The sequence below is a fragment of the Zea mays genome, chromosome 5, assembly GCF_902167145.1.
Source record: "Zea mays cultivar B73 chromosome 5, Zm-B73-REFERENCE-NAM-5.0, whole genome shotgun sequence".
NCBI classification, from domain to species: domain Eukaryota; kingdom Viridiplantae; phylum Streptophyta; class Magnoliopsida; order Poales; family Poaceae; genus Zea; species Zea mays.
The window spans coordinates 213,753,305-213,774,367 of NC_050100.1; the positions used below are offsets into that span (position 1 = coordinate 213,753,305).

General features: G+C 47.3%; 2 protein-coding genes across 3 annotated transcripts; one reads left to right on the forward strand and one right to left on the reverse strand.

Annotated features, from left to right (window-relative positions):
• Window positions 1-643: 643 nt before the first annotated feature.
• Window positions 644-3,328, reverse strand: LOC100281470 (U-box domain-containing protein 21). The gene has a single exon (XM_020537784.3). The coding sequence runs from the start codon at window positions 2,759-2,761 to the stop codon at window positions 1,328-1,330; it is 1,434 nt and encodes a 477-aa protein (XP_020393373.1). The 5' UTR covers window positions 2,762-3,328; the 3' UTR covers window positions 644-1,327.
• A 6,966-nt stretch (window positions 3,329-10,294) lies between these two features.
• Window positions 10,295-20,194, forward strand: LOC541634 (histidine kinase 1). 2 transcript variants are annotated; one of them, NM_001111389.3, is made up of 11 exons: window positions 10,714-11,360; window positions 12,231-12,464; window positions 12,567-12,736; window positions 13,309-13,527; window positions 13,602-13,788; window positions 17,092-17,143; window positions 17,225-17,454; window positions 17,652-17,750; window positions 17,881-18,596; window positions 19,018-19,497; window positions 19,619-20,177. In NM_001111389.3, the coding sequence occupies exons 1-11, from the start codon at window positions 11,085-11,087 to the stop codon at window positions 19,878-19,880; spliced, it is 2,925 nt and encodes a 974-aa protein (NP_001104859.2). In that variant the 5' UTR covers window positions 10,714-11,084; the 3' UTR covers window positions 19,881-20,177. The 2 variants fall into 2 exon arrangements, with proteins under 2 accessions (XP_020393152.1, NP_001104859.2); XM_020537563.3 differs by having other exon boundaries at window positions 10,295-11,360; window positions 17,092-17,454; window positions 19,619-20,194.
• The last annotated feature ends 869 nt before the right edge of the window (window positions 20,195-21,063 follow it).

A 21,063-nucleotide genomic window follows, 5' to 3' on the forward strand; every position in this document is an offset into this window, starting at 1 on the left:
GAAGTATGTTGACATATGAAATAGTGAGATGAAACTCTCTATTGAGAGAGGATATTTCATTCATCCATAAATCTGATGTGGCATTTTTGGAAACAGTGACATGAAATCCCCATTGTGAATAGCCTTATAGATTGCAAACACGAGTTGGGGAAATGCCAGTGTTATTAATAAAGCTTGTCCGTGATATTTGCCGAAGCCGACCACCTTGCTAGTAAAACGTGAATCATGAATGCATTATGTGCATGTGTCTTTGATGTGGTCCTAATTACTTTTTTTGTGTGTCTCCTGAACCTTTTCTGACGTACTCATCAGCTTCCGATGGTGGAGATCATGCACAGATTGGCACCAAAAGTGTGTGTGTTCGGCCTAAATGAAAGCGCGTTCTAGAGCAAAAAAGAAAAGAAAAGCGAAAGCTCCAAAAGCAAAAAAGGGAATTTCTTTTTTCGGCGTGTGAGAACTTGTGGAACCAATGGGACCAGTGTGCTGTGTGCGCATGGATAACGTTCGTTTCGGGGATCGAAACGAACGTGGAACCCAGTGCATGTCCATATCAAGTTGGGTTTTTGCTCTCTTCCTGGACGTACGCAACGCAATGCATGAATCACGGCTCGCACCATGCAAAGACCACCCCACTCCGGTCGTCTGAAGAAAAGCACTGGATGAAGATGAAAAGATAGATGGCGGCACGAAAATCTTACATGGCCTAGCTGTTCGTGTCGCTTGCCGTTGTCTTGTTTTTCAAAGCCCTTTGTTGCTGTTTGCTACTGTGACGCTGGTCTCTGCAGTTTTCAAATGTGACACTATTTCCTTCCAAACACAAAATGGAAACGTAAAGGCTCAACTGCTTCACGTCTTCTTCTGGTCTCTGGCCTTGCATTAGTAGTAGTGTGTTACTACAATAATGAAACAAACTTGGTCCTTCCTCCAGTCCAGTCAAAAACTGTGTTCTCAACTTTGAAATTTTAAAGAGGCATGGCATGGCACTGGCCTGACAGACGGCGGAATGGACATGTCTTCTCTTGCGTCCCCGAAGCGCCAAGAAGATTCAAAACCGGCATGCAAATCGTCAGAAACTTGCAGCAACGCTTTATTCTTTCCTGCTGTATGATTTGGTTCATACACTTCTACAGACTTCATTCAGAGCAGCACTGCAAAAATGGCCATCAGCCTATGACCAACAGACCAAGGAAGGGGCAAGGGGGGAAGCAAAAGGATGTTCCCCGCCACCACGAAAAAAAAGAGGAGTTCCTAAATTAATCTAATCGCGTCCGTGTAGCTTTTATCCACAGCTTAATTCATGACCTAATCTACGCACAATGTTCATGACTCATGAGAAGGGTCTCTTGAGCCCCTTGAAATCTACCGTCTCAATGCACTCAACGCCGTCTCTCGACCCATTCAGGAGCCTGAGCAGCTCGCTGGCCCTCTCCTTGGTCACGCCCATGCAGCCGACCTGCAGCAGGAGGAGGAGCTTTTGGAACGCGCCCAGCTGCAGCGCCTCGGCCTTGCACGGACCCTCGCCCGAGAAGCTCTTGCACAGCCGCCACAGCGCCGACACGGCGAACTCGGTTGCCATCTCGGACACGTGCTGCATCTTCTTGACCAGCACCGGCACGGCCAACGCGTGCGCGCACGCCTTCCCGCGCCCTTCCTCCGTGAGCAACAGGCTGTCGAGCACCGCGAGCGCCTTCTCCGTCGTGCCCTTGTCGGCGTCGACTAGCATCTCGACCAGGAGCTCGACCATGCCGAGGTCGACCAGGCGCCTGGCCGCTAGGTCGCTGCCCCTGACGAGGTAGTAGGCGGTGACCAGCGCGGCCTTGGTGGCCTGCGCCGACACGGGCTTCTGCAGGAGCTTGATGAGCGCGTCGTGTACTCCGTTGGTCTCGGACAGGGCGTCGAGGCACTCGGGGTCGGAGTCGGACGACGACGCGATCTCGCGGAGCACGACGGCGGCGCTGGACTTCGAGGTCGCCTCGCCGTCGTGGGACAGGATCGAGACGATGGCGTCCAGCGACGCCGGGGAGGCAATGTGGCTCCTGCACTCCTCGTCGAGCGGGAAGAACACGACCAGCGTGGCCAGGATCTCGCCCAGCGCGCCGCCGAACGACGCCGGCTGGTCAACGAGCCGAAGGAACGCCGAGGAGAGCGCGCGGGCGGCTCCCCCCGCCGCGAGGCACCGGCGGTTGCGGTCGCTCTCCTTCCCTAGCGCCCTGGCCTTGGCCGCCAGCTGGCGGCACACCATCGCGTCCCCTCGCCGCGCGGCGGCGGACACCGCCGCCAGGAGCTCGGCCGCGTCGGCGGCGGAGAGCGGGACGCGGGGCGTCGGCACGCGCTCCACCCCGAGGGCGCGGTTGGCGACGCACCAGTCCTGGATCATCCGCCGCGTGGCGTGGTTTGGGATCAGGTCCTCCGCGCGCAGCGGGCGCGCGGTGACGGGGCACGTGGAGTGGCCGCGCTGCAGCCACCCCTCCACGCTGTCCCGGTCGTACGTGATTCCCGTCAGCGCCGTCACGGGGTCCTTCATCATCTCCAGCGAGATCGGGCACAGGAAGTTGCTCGGAATCGCCGGCTCCGTCGCGGCCACGGGCTGCTGCCTCGTCCGCCTCGTGGCGAGCGGGATCTCTGACACCGCCACACGCACCAACCGCGGGCGAAGCCGGTAGCGGGACACCGCCGGCGTAACCATCCCCGCGCCGCGCGCTAATATTGACGATGTCCCTCGGACCTCGGTTTGTTGTGCGGCTGAACTGTTGTGCTGCATGTACGGTGCGTGGAGTCCGCAAGCTGACGGGTGGTGCTGGCCTGGACTGCGACTGCGGCTGCGGGGCTGGGTGGGCGTCGCCGGCGTTGTGAATCAGTAGTACATGGAATATATAGGTTTTGGGCTTTTGGCCTTGCGTTCGCCGGCGTTGAATGGAAAATAGAAGTAGACTGCTGCATGTGAGCGTGCGTTGTGGGCCTGACGGCCTGTGCAGTTTCTTAGGGCGCGGACGGGGAAGGGGAAAAAACCCGCGAGTGTGGACTGTGGACTGGCTAGGTTGTCCGTCGTTCGTTGGGATCGGGGTTTGAATGTTGACCGTTGAATTGAAAGGAAGTTTGAATTATACACACCAGTACACCACGGGTAGCGATTGCGAATGTTTTCTCTTCTTCTTTTTTTTTGTTTTTTACGCTTCGTGTGCTTTATTTTAGTTTTCGGGCTGCGTCTCTGAATTCACTGTTTTTGTTTGTTTTGGATGGAGTGGAGTGACATTTCACTGTTTCAGTCATCCCACTTCGGATTTCCACTGATGGATGTTGAGAATAATCGTGAGTTGTATTTGGTTCGAGGGTTTCATGATTGCAAGAATAAGTTAGATATATTGTTGTGTGCATTTGGGTTTTGAGGCGTGAGGAATTCACTCCATTTCTATCCCGTTACAAAATATAATATTTCAAAAGTAAAAAAAAACTGTAGTATCAAATTTATAACCTAATATTCAGCCTTCAGGAGCCACAATTTCAGAGCATGCTTTTCATTTATGTCTCCAAATTAACTTCATAAATATAAAAAAATATCTTCATTCTTCTGCCTATAACCCTTCTATTTTGTATATAAAATTTTGTGTAACTTCATATCTAAAAGGTAGAGCTTTTAATGTTCTTTTCAAAAAAGATTAAGATAATCAAAATCGGTGTGTAAGTGTTTCGAACCAGCTTAAATTTGATTGTGGGTGTTCTAGGGGTCCAAATGGTGTCCTCGGTGGGCAAGGAGGTTTACTGATTCAGGCAGAACGTCCATACATCCAGTTTTCGGTGGCTTGTGCTATCGACACCTTTGTTGCTCAATGCTATGTTAGGGGTTATAATCGGACGAGAGAGGGGAAGGCTTCCAAGTCTCTTATGCGCAATGAGACCTAAGAACTACAAAATTGGTGCTCTCGACCTAGCTAAGCCTTGGGCGTCGTCGCGGTGTGCTCCTTAGCTCCGGTCTCCGCAATTCTCCGCGCGCTCTATGTTCGGGTGTTGGTCTCCGCAGTTCTCCGCGTGCTCTATGTTCGGGTGTTGGTCTTTGTATGTCCTCGGTCGACCCTCCCCTTTTATAGGCTAAGGTGGGAGTCGGTTACTGATAGCTTTTCAAGGAAGGAGCTATTGTGTTGTGGTAAAACAAAGCGTTCTATCTTGGTAAAGTCATGCTTGTCGGCATGTACCCGGTCGTCTGAGCTTATCTCGTTGTGCTCTGTAAGACTGGTGGCGCGTGGGCGACGACGAGCTCCAACGTCATCATTACTATCTCTGTGCCACGCTGACTCCTGGCCTCCGTAGCTTGGGTCTCGGCGTGGCTCGTCGTGTTTCGGCTCCTATAGATGGCCAACCCATCAAGGCCTAGGCTTTATAGGTCATAAGTGGACCACAGGCCTAGGCACCTAGGGACCCATATTTCATGAGTGGGACGATGGCTGACTGTTCCACTACGACTCGATGTTAGACACAGTTAATGTAATCGGTCATTTGTGACAAATCAGTCTAAATTTAGGTGTGAAATCCACTCGAGTGACTTTTTCAGGCGACCTCCTTCGGGCTTCGCCTCGTCCGGTACCAGCCGTACCTGTCGCCCGACTCTTGGGAAAGAGAAGCCGGAAGAAATTGGGCTAAATAGCAACCTGGACCTGGTCCTCTAATCGATAGCCCATCGGCCAAGGCCCAATGAAACAGAAAAAATTGTACGGGCCTGGTCTGACTGAGCAGCCCAGGTGAGGTACCCTGGAATGCCTCCTCGGTCCACTGGGACTGGGAAGCCTTCAGCAGCGAAGCGATGCGACGTCTGAACTCCTGATGGATGGGCGCAGGCAGGCTGCCTGATGCCTCTGCGCCCTGCCGTCCGTCCGTCCGTCCGGTGGGTCGTAGAGTAGTAGTACTAGTATAGGCCACTGTGCGCTAGAGCGGAGTCAATGCATGCAGCCACAGCGCAGGCTTGCGTTGCGTGACCGTGACCCGCCACCGCCCGACCGGGTAATCTCACGTATCGCTCCGAACGTGGACACTGGACACTGACCGCGGCGAGCCACACCTTCACGCCCACACAGTACGTGCATGCTGGCGCCGCCGTACGGGCGCCCGGACGGCGTCTGTTCGCTTGTGTGATAATAAATAATGGCCGGCGGCCGGGGCAAGGGCAACGGGCGAGTGACGGACTGGCCTAGCCCGCGCGCTCGTACGTTCCGAGAGCGTCAGTGATGCAGATGTGTTGAGGTGCGAAATAAGTCAAATAACGCTGCACGCCCAACTACTCGTGCGCGACCAGTGCTACCACTGTAGTATCTACACGGTCTACAGCGTGTGGCCTTCCTGCTCCGTGTGAATCTAAAAAAACAGCACTAATTTGAGACATTGTTTAGAAAATAGCACTCATTTTCAATCAATTCAAAGAACATCACCAGTTTTATCAAATAAATTTAGAAAACAACACTACATCTATATTTTTTTTCTCAGCTCACAAGAAAATGGACCAAATTATCCCTATCTATAGATAAAGTGTTGTTTTTCGAATTAATTTATTTCGTCTTAAACATCATTGCTGTTTTATGAATTCTCCTTCCTTGCTCCGCGTCGGGTACGGTCAATGATGATGTCCATAACACTGTCCGAGTGAGAGTACTGCTACTACGTACTACTACTTCCGAAGCTTCTCGTAAATGCTAGTACTCCTGCTACCCCTAGTGCCTATATTATTAGCAACATGGAGGAAGAAAAGAAAACGAGAATAAAACAATACTGTATTTGTAGTCATACAGAGTAGGTACCGTAGTAGTACATGACTAGATGGCATGCCTTTCACGTACATGGAAGCCTTCTGATGGCCTGTCCAGATGGCAGCAGCCAGCAAAGCAGTGGGCAGAGGCTCCGGGCTCCGGCGCTCGGCTCTGGGCCTCGTTTCTGAGCGCTGGCTTCAGCTCTGGCTGCTGGGGCGCCGACGCCGTACAGACGTGGCCTGCCTGAACGGCTGAGAAGCTTTTGCGCCGGTGGCGACTGGCGGGTCATACCCAGGGGCCAGGGGCACGATGCTGGGCCCTTTTTTAATCATGACCCCCTCTCTCCGCCTCCGGCCTCCTCCTCCTCCCTGCGCCTGCGCATCTTTTAGCAGGTCGCACTGTTCGCGTCCAAGATGCAAAAGCGGGGCGCAGGTGCCATGGCCTATGGCCATGGGAGAAACTGAAATCAAATGGAGGTTATGGGGGGCAAAAAAAAAAGGAAGACACGAAAGGAGCGAGCTGGCTGGCATCTGCATCTGCTCGACAAAAGGGTAATGCTCTATGAAAAGAGCCCGGAGATTCTTGGAGTATTTCGAGTATAGTACATGTACTTAGCACTGTAGTGTAGTAACACTTTGCGTCGAGAGGGAGAATAGAACGTGTTGGATTTAGGGCTGGACAAAATACTCATGGCTTGTGAGCTCGCTCGACTCGTAGTCAGCTCGGCTCGGCTCGACTCGGCTCGTTTCAATTTTATCACGAGCTGAGCTAACACCTCAGCTCGGTTCGTTAACGAGCTAGCTCGACACGAGCTCGAGCCAGCTCGTTAGCTCGAATGAGCTAGCATTTATCTGTAAAACAAAGCATATACTTGTATTGGATGAATTAATAAATGACTAACTATGTTAGTTTAGTGTTTAAATGATGTGATATATAAAATTATGAGTATTGTTAGTGTTTTCTAGTGTTAAATTAGTATAAAATTAACTAGCAATTGATTATATTGTTGTATATATACATGTATACTATTTTTGTTGTGGCTCGCGAGCTAAACGAGCCAGCTCGAGCTCACAAACGAGCCGAGCCGAGCTGGTTCTCTGGCTCGGTTCCTTAACGAGTCGAGTCGAGCCAGCTCGTTTCCTTAACGAGCCAGCTCGAGCTCGGTCGAGCCGAGCCGAGCTGGCTCGATATCCATCCCTAGTTGGAGTTTTCGTCACGTCACCCGATTTGTTTAAGATTTTTACCGTCGGCTGCGAGCCATCGATCCATATCGTCCTGTTCTTCGGACTGTCTTGCTAAGTCAATGATGTCTTTCGCCTATCACGGATATGGTCGCTAATAAATCGCGATATGCAGTGGTATTGCGTGCTTTGACCGGTATCTCATCAGACACGACTACTCAAGTGTATAGTTTGTATACCTCTCTAAAGTATCCTATTTGGTGCATGGTGCCACACCAAACATATCCCGTGAATGCACATATTGTCTCACGCGCTTTCTCAAGTGCTATATCAGATACGTCCAGTGATTGAATAGCCCCAAATAGTTGCCTTCGTAGCTCTCTAGGAGCCATGTTCAGTTCACACCAGATAAAATGGTATTAAATATGACTGATCCGTGTTTGGCGGCACATGTCCGATATACTGCCAATCTAAACAGGACATCATCATATTGGTTAATTTAGTTGTGGTTCAGGGGAGGTGTTAGGAGTAACCTGGCTGAATATGAGTCAGTCTTGGTGTAACAAGTAGTCTATCTCTAATAGAGCTGTAAATGACCAAGACACAATATCTGTAGTAGAGTTGTAAACGGCCCAGATAGTCAGATACCATGAGTCCATGAATGCCATCGTGTTGTATTCTATCTTCAACTCGTATTTGGCCGCTATATATTAATTAGCGTATAATACGTTGCAGGACAATGCATCGCTTACATTATTTGTTTCAAACATATGTCTAGACTGTGCTCGGATACTCATGGAGAATTGCGGAAGCTAGTTTTTAAAAGCAGGCTAAGCTAAGCTGAGAAAGCGTTTGTTTGGATATTAAACTGTAATAGTCAGCATGTTTTGTACAACAAAGCTACTATGATACCCTCGTATAAAGAGATTGCTATGGTGTGGTAGGCTAAAAAAAGAGAGGCATGTTGGTTAATTTAGATCCAAAAACTGAGTTTGTTAGCTTGCTGGATTGTGCAGATTTGGATTTCGGAGGCTTCTGGATTATATACAAGTCGACTGCAAGTTGAATCTGTATGGACTACTAGAAGCTAGCTTCCACAATTTGCTATAATCTAAAGGTCCCAATATTAATGGAGTATATTATTGCAACCAAACACGAATTAATAACTATTCCCCCGTCTTAAATGTAAAGTCGTTCTACTACCTAAAGAGCCGTGACGATCCGTTTAACGTCATTGCAATTTCCATCATGTACATCATTATTTGGAATAAAAGAAACCATCACATCTTCTAACAATTAGCATGCATAGCCATATTTTGATGCAATGACAAAGAAAACTGTTTTCACCCCCGTAGAGACGTGCCTTTCTAAACTGTTATCTAGGGTAGGACTCGCGCGCGTGAGTGGATGTGGCCTAACTGTATGGTTTTTGCTTGCGTGTCGTGGAGGGTCATCGTCAGAGATGTCGATGGGTATCCGCTACCCGAAATCCGGTAGTTTTTGCTCTATTAAAGTATGTGTTTAGGTCAATTTCTGTACCTATGAGTTTGTTAATGGGTTTAAATGGAAACCCAACGAGTACGTGCGCATGAGTTTATTCTTCCACTACCCATACTCACAAACCCACGAGTTTTTAAAACCCGCCTTAAAATCAACATTCCTTATAAATATGTCTCATAATATTATTAATTGAATATGTTCTAATTGAAATAAACTTCATGTAATAAATTTTAAGCTAAAATTAGTTATCACTTGTTCTTTTATGCTAGCTTATTAATGTATTGAATATCATTTACATGATAAATTATTTTTTATGTTGATGTTAGTAGGTATAGGAAACCCGTTGGGTACCCGAAACCCGCATGGCTATGGGTTTGGGCAAAATTTTATACCCGTTATGGATATAGGTTTTTAGCGGGTGTATTTTTTTTACGGGTATAAGTTTAATAAACTAATATCCAACGGGTTTTTACCCATTGCCATCTCTAGTCATCGCCCTCCTATAGCCGGTGGAGAGTCGTCGTTCCTTGCCGCTTTAGCTCATCTGTCAAAGTTTGTTTTCCTATCTTGAATGACTGGATAAAGTGCTTGCCTTTTTTTTTTAAAAAAACATGTGATTAGAGACTCATAATCTACTATTTTCTTTTTAAAAAGTTATGTCCTACGAAAAAGAATAACTTATGCTCCCTCTGTCTTAAAACGAAACAATAATTAATGTTTGTGTTTTAGATCTGTATCTAGATTTATTACTACTGGTTTAAGTATAGACATAAAAATTAAGTGCTAAAATGAATACTAATTTAGGACATAGAAAATATATATGATTTCGAAAGGGAGGCAATTGCATAATCAGTGTGGCCGAGCAAATAAAGCATGGGGATGAGTTCGTGCCCGTGGACTAGATACTACGAAGGTGTGCTGAAAGCAGCACGCGCGCGGTTGACTCCCGGAGGAGGAGCAGGGTCCGTTTCATTTGCGACGTCGCGTACGTTTCGCTTACTGAAGCACAGTGCTAGTACAAGCAGCGGCGTGCAATGATGCCACGCGTGGTAGCAGCAGCAGTTACTTGGCCATTGGCGACAGCAGAATTCTGCCGCGCCTAGCGCCGCAGCCAGCCGACCAGCCATTGTTGGCTTGTTTTCCATATCGCAGCCGGAGCATGGAGGAGGAGCACGGTACCAGCTGCGTGAAATCCAGAATCGTTTTCGTGTCCGTTCTAGGGACTAGGGAGTACTGGGTCGGGCAATTGCTACTGCTCCGTTTGCTCCACTGGTAACCGGAGTGTGTCGCTATTTCCGCGTGATTTAGTAAGGACATCCTTGTTATTTTCTGGTTGGGAGTTGAATTCCTCATTCTGCATTTATTTTGTTTTTAGAGAAGAAGAAAACACGTGAGGATTTCTCCATGTCGGAATACGGAATTGAACTAATTACTACCACTACTACCATTAGGTGCCTTTATTTTAGAGAAGAATCCAGTCTTTCTTATCATTATTACACTACATGATCTCTGGGTGGGATGCCATCAGACTGGCATCCTAGATCCTGCTCATAGATGACGATGGTGGTGGCTGGCCTGGCCGGGTCTTCAAGAGAGACGGGTTTGACCGAGGTTTCTCTTCGGCGGCTGACATGGACTCTGCGCTGGCAACCGCAGGGCGCAGAGGCGGGCCCATGCGCCGGGTCCACGGAGGACGGAGCAGCGCGCCGCTCCAGTCCAGACCAGATGCTGCCCTGCCGCTGTACTCGTGCGTGCGTCATCGTCTCTACTATTCCCCGGACTACCCTTCTGACGCGTCCCGTTCCATCTCTGCTTCCTGCCGGTGTCTGGCCGCGGCCCACCGCAACAGAAAAAAACAACGAAACACGCAACGTGCGGGGGCAGATGCGGCAATTCCCCGCTCACGGCGCGCACATGGAACGCCTTCGCTTTCCTCCTCCCTCCCTCCGTCCCGTCCCGTGCCCCCTTCTGCCTTCTCTCACCGCCACGGCCACTGGCATTGGCCGCGCTCGCCGCCCACCGCCCACCGCCCCCGCGCCGCTGTAGGAGCGCGCGCTTGCTTTAGCGTAGGCCATGGCCCACTACTAGCGGGTGATTAGCCTTGATTAGCGGGCACCACTCCACTGTTACGGGAGGCGCGTTGTTTTAATCGCGGGCGCGCGACGCCCGTCGCCTGTCTCGAATATCTGCTGCCGCCGCCAAAAGTGCGGATTCCTCCTCCTCCCCGTCGGGCGGCCTCGCCCCCCCTGGTGCCTACTGGGCGCTGGCGGAGTGGGAGTGGATCGACGTGTTGCGGCCGCGGAGTGGAGGCAATAAAGGGAAAGCTGGGCGGAGTGCTCGGGTACCGTAGCCGGATTAGTTATTAATGCCCGCGAGCAGCTAGTCGTAGGCGTAACTATTTTAAGGCAGCTGTCGCCGCTGGGGACTTGCGAAAGCTTCGCCTCTTTTGAGAAGCTCTGCACCACGCCTGGCTCCGCCCCGCTCCCCCTCCACCTCCAGGCTTCCTTCACAGTCTCGCTGTTGCTAGTGCTGCCTTGCTGCTAGTGATAGGGGTCCCGGGGCCCTCAAGTTCTGGGTGGGCGGCAAACATATGGTGGGCACCGGGCGGGGGAATAAGGAGGAAGAGAAAGAGGAGGAGGAGCGGCAGTAGATTTGGGCCGCACAGGCAGGGATGGGGGGCAAGTACCGCGCGGCGAGGACGAAGAGGTGGTGGAGGGGGCTGGCAGCGGCCGGGTGGGTGCTAACCGCGGTGGTCTGCTCCGCGGTGATGCACTGGACCCTGCGCCGGGACAGCATGGACCGCGCCGAGGAGCGCCTCGTCAGCATGTGCGAGGAGAGGGCCAGGATGCTGCAGGAGCAGTTCGGGGTCACCGTCAACCACGTCCACGCCATCGCCATTCTCATCTCCACCTTCAACTTCGAGAAGTCCCCTCCAGCCATCGACCAGGTTCGTAACCATTCGCCCCCACCCTCTTCTCCGCCATTGCTCTTGTATGTTGCAATGCCGCGGCATCAATTGACAGTTGGTTCAGCAATGGCGGACGGACCCCCGAGATCCTGCACGTTGTTCTCCCGGTTGTCTCTGTCTTTTCTTTAAGGAGCAAACAAAAAAAAAGGAAAAGAGGAGAGAGAGATGAAGATGCGTTCTGGTTTGTTGAAGCTCACAGTCGTTGCGGCGCTAGTCGTCTAGCTGGACATGATTGCTGTGGTTGGCTGGGAGCCTGGGACAGGTGCTGTCCATTGTCTTGTGGAAAGAAAAAAATGCCCATTCCTGCGGTGGGGAAGGCGGGGATTTTTTAGGGTTTAAAGACGTCACGGAACTGAACTACTGGGTTGGTGCCACATTGTTTGTTCATAGAGTGGTTAGTGTGTTCGTTGCAAACACCATCTGGAGGTCACTTTGACAACCATTGGGGGCGCTCTTTTGGCAACCTTTTGATCCCTTAGTTTATTCTTAGAAAGGTCACTGTCGCAGAGATTAATAATGTTGCAAGCTGCTCTCTGCCTTTCTTTTTTCTTTAGCTTAGATTATTAATCGTCGAAGCCGTCCTTTACTGCATTTACAGTTCGTTTCTCTTCCCCTTTTTGTTGATTTACCAATAGTTTAGTTTAGGCTCACAGTGCCGAAGGCCCATGGTATTTGAAGACATGTTCATTTTTTTTGCATACTAAAGTGATGATACAATGACCAATCAGGTTCATTGCATCATTACTTTTGGTAAATCAACAAAATTTCTTCTGCTGGTTCTTGCAATTTATAGTACATTGCTGCTCACTGTTTTTTTTATTCTGGATTAATAAACATTGTCCACTACAGGACACCTTTGCAAAATACACGGCAAGGACATCATTTGAGCGACCACTGCTCAATGGGGTGGCATTCGCACAGCGTGTATTCCATCATGAGAGGGAAATGTTTGAAAGCCAGCAGGGATGGGTTATGAATACGATGCAGCGGGAGCCTGCACCTCCGCAGGTTGAATACGCCCCAGTGATTTTCTCTCAGGATACGGTTTCCTACCTTGCACGCATTGACATGATGTCTGGGGAGGTACAGTTACTTCTGTTTGATTGTTCTTTGTATCCATTGGGGGGGTGTTTCTCGCGCTTTGATGCCTCTTTAGTGAAATCTATCTATTTATTTCCAATATAGGAGGACCGAGAAAACATTTTCCGGGCCAGGACTACTGGCAAAGCTGTGTTAACAAACCCATTCCGGTTGCTTGGATCAAACCACTTGGGAGTAGTTCTCACGTTTGCTGTGTACCGCCCTGATCTCCCTGCTGATGCATCAGTTGAGCAACGTGTGGAAGCAACTATTGGGTGAGATGTTCTAACTCACTTCCTTCGTTGTTTTATTTTTTGGACCAAATATTTATAGTATTCTCACCTTTAAGACTTGTGTGTAGCATCCATACTTCAGTAAAATGTGGATATGAACAAAATTACACGCATGATTATTTGACCATGTAATATCTTGTCATCATGTATGATACCACATTTGTGGTTCACTATGATGACCTCGACATGTTTAGTAACAGGTGATTATAGGAACGACATGTTTCTTTTTAACAAAAGGCATAATGTGTTAATGATATAGACATTTAGTAATGGCAAATACTGCGGTGCAATTAACGTTCCCGTGCAATTGCCATGCAATCAAACTACCAAGGGTCATGAAAAACTCTCGAAAATTTTATAGATGCACTTCATTATTTCCTCTACCAATATATCAAATCTTGAGTTCTAATTCATACTATGTTAAGAAATATAAAAAATAGAAAATTATGCACTATGCTTATCTAATTCTAAAGAGAATAATTTGTTGTGTGTTGTACAAAAGTATGCATCTGTTGACTATTGTGGTAAAATCTAATCAAGTTCCCTACTAATAGATATCTTGGTGGAGCCTTTGATGTGGAGTCACTTGTGGAGAATTTGTTGAGCAAACTTGCTGGCAATCAGGATATTGTGGTAAATGTCTATGATGTCACAAATGCTTCAGATGCTATGGTTTTGTATGGACCTTCAAGTTTGGACGAGCAAGTGCCTTTCTTGCATGTTAGCATGTTGGATTTTGGAGATCCATTTAGGAAGCATGAAATGAGATGCAGGTTGGTAGTCCTTACCGGTAAATCTTAGCTGTGTTGTCTGCTTTTATTTTGCACTAACGCTGTCAACCATGCAGGTATAGACAAAAACTTCCTATGCCGTGGTCTGCCATCACCAATCCTTTGGGCACATTTGTCATATGGATGCTTCTAGGGTATAGCATTGCTGCTGCATATTCTCGATATGACAAAGTTACTGAAGATTGCAGAAAGATGGAAGAGCTAAAAACACAGGCAGAAGCTGCTGATGTTGCAAAATCTCAGGTTTGGCCTATACTTTAGCGCTCTCTTTTGCTAGGCATTCTAGCATATGCAATCATGTATGACTTATCTATGTTTGTCTCAGGCCTTGTTCTGTTGTATATGGAATTAGGGGTCGAAGGTGATTGAGGGGGATTAAATCTTTTCTATTTAATTTTGACTAGCAAGGGATTCAATTCCCTTCAATCCCCTTTAATCCATCCCTAACCAAACAAGCCCTTAGAGAGTTTATATCATTCCCTGTTTAGGTGATTGGCTGGTTGCCTTATGTGCCTGATCTCTCGCACCACCTCCCTAATCTGATTTCTATAAATCAGGTAGAGGAAGATCACTGGTAAAGATCTATATATTATGCTCCTAGTATTCAGTTGACTGCAAACAATATTCACATTATGATGGTATCAATAGACCATCGTGATCATGTGACAATTCGCTTTCGCCAAGCCTCAGCTGCCTGCATCGCCTTCCTAGCGCCGTGTCATCACCATGCCACATGCCATTAAACCTTGCCGTTGCCGCTGATGCCCCGCAACGTGCAGAGGACGAGGACGCACAATAGAAGACCTGCTAGGACTTGGTTGGTGTAGCCGATGAGGTTGCCAAGGCCACCGTCGCTGCTAAGGATCTTGTACGTGCCGCCTAGGATGTTGTTGCAAAGGAACAACATACCACTGTTCTCGCAAAGGAACAACATACACTGCCGCCTAGGACCCTTCACCATTGATAATAATTGTTCTATTGAATTTGACTTGTTTGGCCTCTCTGAAGGATCTCAATCCTAGGGGTGATCGCCAGCTGCAATAGTTTTAGACCCCTTTGGCCTCTACACTCACCGTCCTGTCCCATGGAGTCATGCGCCCTTGTTGCAACAGCTGCCTTCACCACTTGGCATCATTGTTTCGGGCATCCTAGGCAGTCCAAACTTGTTAGTACCTCCACCATCAATTGGAAAAAATACTAGTGATTCTCTTTGTCACATGTGCCAAGTTGGGCGTCATATTAGATTACCTTTCGGAACCTCCTCTCCTTGCTAACTCTTAAGAATTTTGATTTGATTCATTGTGATGTGTGGACCTCCCCTATTACTAGTGTCTAGTTACAAATATTATCTTGTTACTCTTGATTGCTTGCACTTCCTTTTGACATTTCCGCTTTGAGTCAAATTTGAGACGTTTCCCGCCTTGGCTCACTTTTTTCTCTTATGGGAAGACATAGTTCGGCTACACCATTCGAAATGTTCAATGTGACAATGGCCGCAAGTTTGATAACTCCTCAACTCACACCTTTCTCACCAAAGGTGTCCTGCTCAGGATGTCGTGCTCCTACACACCCTCTCAAAACAGTAAAGTCGACTGTATGATTCGTTCCATTAATAACATCATATGTCCATGCTCCTTCAAGCCTCCCTTGCCTCGCTATACTAGGTGAAGGTCTTCACACTGCTACATACCTTGTCAATCGACTAGCCACCAAAACACTGACATTTGGCACCCCCACTTTGCCCTGTTTGGTTCACGTACCTCCTACGACCACCTCAGTGTGTTTGGTTGTGCATGCTACCAAAACATGTTCGCCGTCGTGCCTCACAAGTCACAAGCTTGCTTCCCGGTTGAGTCAACAGAATCATGCGGGAAGCAAGCTTGTGACGTGTGAGGCACTCTGCAGGCAACGATGACTTGCTCTCGAACAACACATGGGATCTTGTCCCATGTCCTTTCGGTGCCAACATCGTCTCTGACAAGTCATTTTTCTGCTACAAGTTCCACGCCGAAGGTTCCCTTGATAAATATGAATCTTGTTGGGTCCTCTATGGCTTCACACAGCCCCCTAGTATGGATTATGACGAGACTTTTAGTTTAGCGGTCTAGCCTACGATTGTTCATACTATTTTGTATTTTTGTTCATTACACTCTCTTAGTAATGGCTAGTTCATCAGCTCGATGTCAAGAATGCCTTCTTGCATGACATGCTTTGTCGTTTGTCATCTCAACAAGTCCATATATATGGTCCGAAGCAGGTGCCTCGCGCTTGGTGTAGTCGCTTTGCTGCATGCTTGCTCACTTTGGAATTCACTAAGGCCAGGTTTGACACCTTGTTCATATATCCCCACATAACAGACAGGACACATTTACTGCTATAGGTGGATGATATTGTCCTCACTACTCTAGTTAGGATCTCCTTTGTTGCATCATCACTGCACTTTAGGAGGAATTCTCCATAATGATCTTGATGTCATCCATCACTTCCTGGGTGTGGCTGTTCAGCAGCGTTTTGAGTGCCATTTCTTTCACAACGACAATACACTTTGGATGTGATTGAGCACGCTGGCATGATCAACTGCAAATCGTGCAGCACACCCTTCGACACTCATGTCAAGGTCTCCTCCATAGTCGGTGCACCTATCAATGACCCCACTCAGGATCATAGTTTGGTTGGTGCATTGCACACCTTCATCGGCCCGCTATCTCTTATGCGGTCCAGCAGGTGTCTCCACATTTATGATCTTCATGACATTCACCTCTTTGTTGTTAAACCCATCCTGCGGCTGCAAGGGGTACCTAGTCATGGTCTTCTTTTGTGCTTGTCGACGACCTCTGCTCTTCTTGTCTACGTGGATGCTGATTGGGCTGTTTGTGTGGACACTCACAAGTCTACCTCAAGCTACACCATGTTCCTTGGTGATGATCTGGTTTTCTAGTCCTCCAAGCAGTAGAACAGTGTCCTACTCCACGGCTCTAGTGCCGAGGCTGAGTACCAGACATCACCAATGGCGTGGCCAAGGATTGCTGACTTCGACAATTGCTACGAGGACATGCCCCCTAACGAAGATCACCTTGGTCCGTTATGATACTTGTCGACCAACCCTGCTCAGCATCAACGCAAGATCGGTCTGCACTTCATCTGCAAGCGTGTTGCTATTGGTGATGTTTGTGTTCTCCATGTCCTGAATCCTGATGACATACCAATTTTCTGACATCTTCACCAAGGGGCTTCTACTTATGTCCTATAGATGTTCTGACTATGGGGTGTGTGTGTGTGTGTGTTAGAGAGTTTATCTCCTTCCCTCTTTAGGTGATTGGCTGGTTACCTTAGGCGCCCCTTCTCTGTTTAGGTGTTTGGCTGGTAGTCTTATTTCCTTGTTCAGTTGATTGTCTGGTTGTTTTATGTGCCTGATCTCCTGGATCACCTCCCTGATCTTGTTTCTATAAATCAGGTAGAGGAAGATCATTGGTAGAGGTCTATATATTGTACTTCTGATATTCAGTTGAATGCAAGCAATATTCACACTCTACATCTCTCTTGCAGTTCCTGGCAACTGTGTCACATGAGATCAGAACACCTATGAATGGCGTCCTTGGTACTTATGCATTTATTTTGATTCTACTTAATCTTCAGTTCCATGGGCCTGGCAATCTAAAATTTCTGCCTTCTGGTGTAGGAATGCTGGATATGCTTTTAGGAACAGATCTAACTATGACACAGAAGGATTATGCTCAAACTGCTCAAATGTGTGGCAGAGCATTGATTACACTGATAAATGATGTCCTTGATCGAGCAAAGATCGAGGCTGGAAAGTTAGAGCTTGAAGCGGTGCCTTTTGACCTGCGTTCTCTCATGGATGATGTTGTTTCCTTGTTTTCTTCAAAGTCACGGGAGAAGTGCATTGAGGTATGCTACTGCTAATGCTTAAAGTAGGAAATGATGTTTCCTGGGCCGTCACTTGAATGGATGTTGATTGCTTTTAGTTCTAGTTTTTGGCTGATCAACTGACAAATAATGCAGTTCTGCATGAATCAATCTGTCACTATACTTCTATACTTCTCTATGGCAGATACTTTCCCTGATTTTTTTCCTTCTTGCTGCAGCTTGCAGTATTTGTATGTGACAATGTTCCAAAGGTTGTTATTGGAGATCCTTGGAGGTTTCGACAGATATTGACAAATTTGGTCGGGAATGCAGTCAAAGTAAGCAGCCAATTTTGGTATTTGGTATCCTCACACTACAACTTCAAATGATGTTGGTTAGAAGTATTTGATAAGTCTGTCATCAAATACATGCACAAAAATGCACTGATATATCTATTGTCTGTTCCAGTTCACAGAACGAGGTCATGTATTTGTGCGGGTCTGTTTGGCTGAAAACTCAAATGTGGAAGCCAATCAGGTCCTACATGGAGCCATGAATGGCAAAGGTGGTAGAGTTGAGTCAACAACTAATGGTGCCTTCAATACTTTGAGTGGGTTTGAAGCAGCAGACAGACGAAATAGTTGGCAATATTTTAAACTGCTCCTCTCCGATAAGGAGTCACTTTTGGATGATCTTGAGGGCGAAAATTCTAATCAAAGTGATTCAAATCATGTCACACTAGCAATAAGTATTGAGGACACAGGTGTCGGGATACCACTGCAAGCACAAGATCGTGTTTTTACACCGTTTATGCAGGCTGACAGTTCAACTTCAAGGAATTATGGCGGTACTGGCATCGGTTTAAGCATCAGCAAGTGTCTAGCTGAACTTATGGGTGGGCAGATAAGTTTCACTAGCCATCCTTCTGTTGGAAGCACGTTCACTTTCTCAGCCACACTGAAGCACTCATACAAAGATATTTCGGTCGATTCAAGTAGGAGCTTGACAGAGGCACTACCAACTGCTTTTAAGGGAATGAAGGCCATCTTGGTAGATGGGAGACCTGTACGTAGTGCTGTTACAAGATATCACCTCAAGAGGTTGGGAATACTTCTTCAAGTTGTGAACAATATGAATGCAGTAGTAAAAGCTTTCCCAGGACAAAATGGAGCAACCGGTTCTAGGTGAGTGTTCTTAAGTTAGTTTATTAAATGCTGTTCATACAATTGGCTGAGCAAGGCTTCACATTCCAGTACTTTCCCTCACGTGGAGGCTGCCTCAACTTCAACCCTTATATGTGGAATGGGAGTAGGGAACATTTCTTTTATTAAATTGTGTGACAAAAGATTCAAACTCAGACCTGGCCTTGTTACCATGTTGAGCTGCATGCACTCATGGCCTCAACAAAAACCCTAAGCAAGGAACTCACTTATAATTTACTAGATATCATAGATATTCTGTCTGTTTAATCAGCTTGTACCGAATAAGCTATTCGCAAATTGTTTTTGAGAATACAGAATAGCATAAAACATTATTAAAACACCAGATATGCACCTTATACTTGTTTGTATGACCTTCGAAATCATCCCATTTATTTTCTTGTAGGGAAAAAGCATCAATTCTTTTTATTGAGAGTGACTTCTGGAGGCCTGAGACAGATGTTCAGTTATTGAACCATCTACGCGAGCAGAAGAACGGTCAGTTGTCGGATGGGCACAAGGTAGTTCTTTTGGTCACCTCTGAAGCCGACAAGGACAAATATGGATCCATATTTGATATTGTGATGTGTAAGCCTATAAGGGCAAGCACAATCGCTTCATCTATTCAACAACTGCTCAAAGTAGAGATAGCCGAAAGAAAAGATAATCAAAACCGGCCGTCGTTTCTTCGAAGCTTGCTGGTTGGGAAGAATATATTGGTCGTAGACGATAATAAAGTCAACCTCAGAGTTGCTGCGGCTGCACTCAAGAAATATGGTGCTAATGTTAGCTGTGTTGAAAGCGGCAAGGATGCTATCAGTCTACTTCAACCCCCGCATCGCTTCGATGCATGTTTTATGGATGTTCAGATGCCAGAGATGGACGGGTATGTGGATGAAATAAACAAAGTCGTTTTCCATTTCCATCCTGCTGTTTGAAGTTTGTTTGCTAGTTGAATAAAAAAAATGTTTCCACTGACCAGCAGTTCTCGATTGTTACTTTTGTAGGTTTGAGGCAACCGGACAAATAAGGCAAATGGAGTTGAAAGCGAACGAGGAAAGGAAGAACAAGTTGGCTTCGATTGAAGGCTCGACAACTGCCGAGTACCATCTGCCTGTTCTGGCAATGACAGCCGATGTTATCCAGGCAACTTACGAAGAGTGCATAAAATCGGGAATGGATGGATACGTATCTAAACCCTTCGACGAGGAGCAGCTATACCAAGCAGTCTCCAGATTGGTAGTGGGAACGACGGATTCGGCTGTTTGATGTTCAAAATACGATGGACCTGACTTCTCATTCATCGAAGTGAAGCATCACCATCTTGCCTCTGTCCAGCTGACTCTATATCCCTTGACAATGGGCCTCTGACATGGCCTCTCACAAGACTAGATGAAAAAAGAAGATGAAAGTGCCGTGAGTTAGGTACGTGTCACACATGACATGAAGTTGCTGCGGCAGCCCAGAGGAGTGTAGGTAGATCACCCTGTAACTCTCTTGTTCTTTGATGTTTATAGGCTGTTGTGTCTTCTGACAATTCATTGGAAATACCACATCTCGTTGCAATCCCCCTAGTTTCAGAACTGCCCTGCCTCGTCTCATCCACATTATCCAGGAAACTGTTTCCTTCAGGGCTAGTTTGGGAGTCCAAAAACCGGAGGGGATTAGAGGGACTAAAATTCCCTGCTTATTCAAAATTGAATAAGGAGGGGATTTTAGCCCGTCCAATCCCCTTCGGTTTTGTGGCTCCCAAACTAGCCCTAAGCGCGAAGGAAAACACGGGTAAATTGGCTGTAGGACTTACTTGAGTATTGGTATTTGCTAATGGATACTAATCAATCTCTTCTAGGAATGGACGTGAGAAGCTAAAAGTGACTGCTATGTCCTGACTATTATATATACCTTTCTATAACCCTTAACAGTTATTTAAAATAGCAACATTTGAAGGGTCAACACGTACTACCAACACTGAACACTCAAAATATCTTCTGCACTCGCTCCATCTTTTTTTTTGCTGCATGAGCAGTGCTTCTCCTGTGCTGCTGGTGACGTTGTGCGGGCCTTCCGGACGTAAGGCGTGCCTGATTGAGTCTGTGACGTTGTACTCAATTTGTCACCTCGTGTAATGGCGGCTTTATTGTCTACAGTGCCGTGCCGTGCCGTGTGCCGGGATAAAATCGAAGTATGATTTCATATGCAAATGTTTCTTCTTTTAAATTGTGCATGTTTCTGTTTCTGTTTACTGCATCTGAGCTTGCATGTTTCTGTTTCTTTTAAATTCTTTTAAATTGTGAGAAACCACCTGTCGGTGCACCAAACGAGGACCGGATGCAAAGGCCACCATATTTTAGCACTAGAATAATAGGCACCTCAACTGCTCAAGAAAAGGTCGACGGCACCTTTGGACTCAACTGTTTGTCTATGGCGCGGTTCAGGTTGGGTGGAGGAGGGG

What these genes read in the sequence shown, in the direction of transcription:
- LOC100281470 (XM_020537784.3), bottom strand. Translation starts at nt 2,761, where the DNA reads ATGCAGCACAACAGTTCAGCCGCACAACAAACCGAGGTCCGAGGGACA.
- LOC541634 (XM_020537563.3), top strand. Translation starts at nt 11,085, where the DNA reads ATGGGGGGCAAGTACCGCGCGGCGAGGACGAAGAGGTGGTGGAGGGGG. An exon ending in CGTGTGGAAGCAACTATTGG is followed by an intron (nt 12,737 to 13,308) that starts GTGAGATGTTCT and finishes CCCTACTAATAG; the next exon opens with ATATCTTGGTGGAGCCTTTG. An exon ending in CACGGGAGAAGTGCATTGAG is followed by an intron (nt 17,455 to 17,651) that starts GTATGCTACTGC and finishes TTCTTGCTGCAG; the next exon opens with CTTGCAGTATTTGTATGTGA.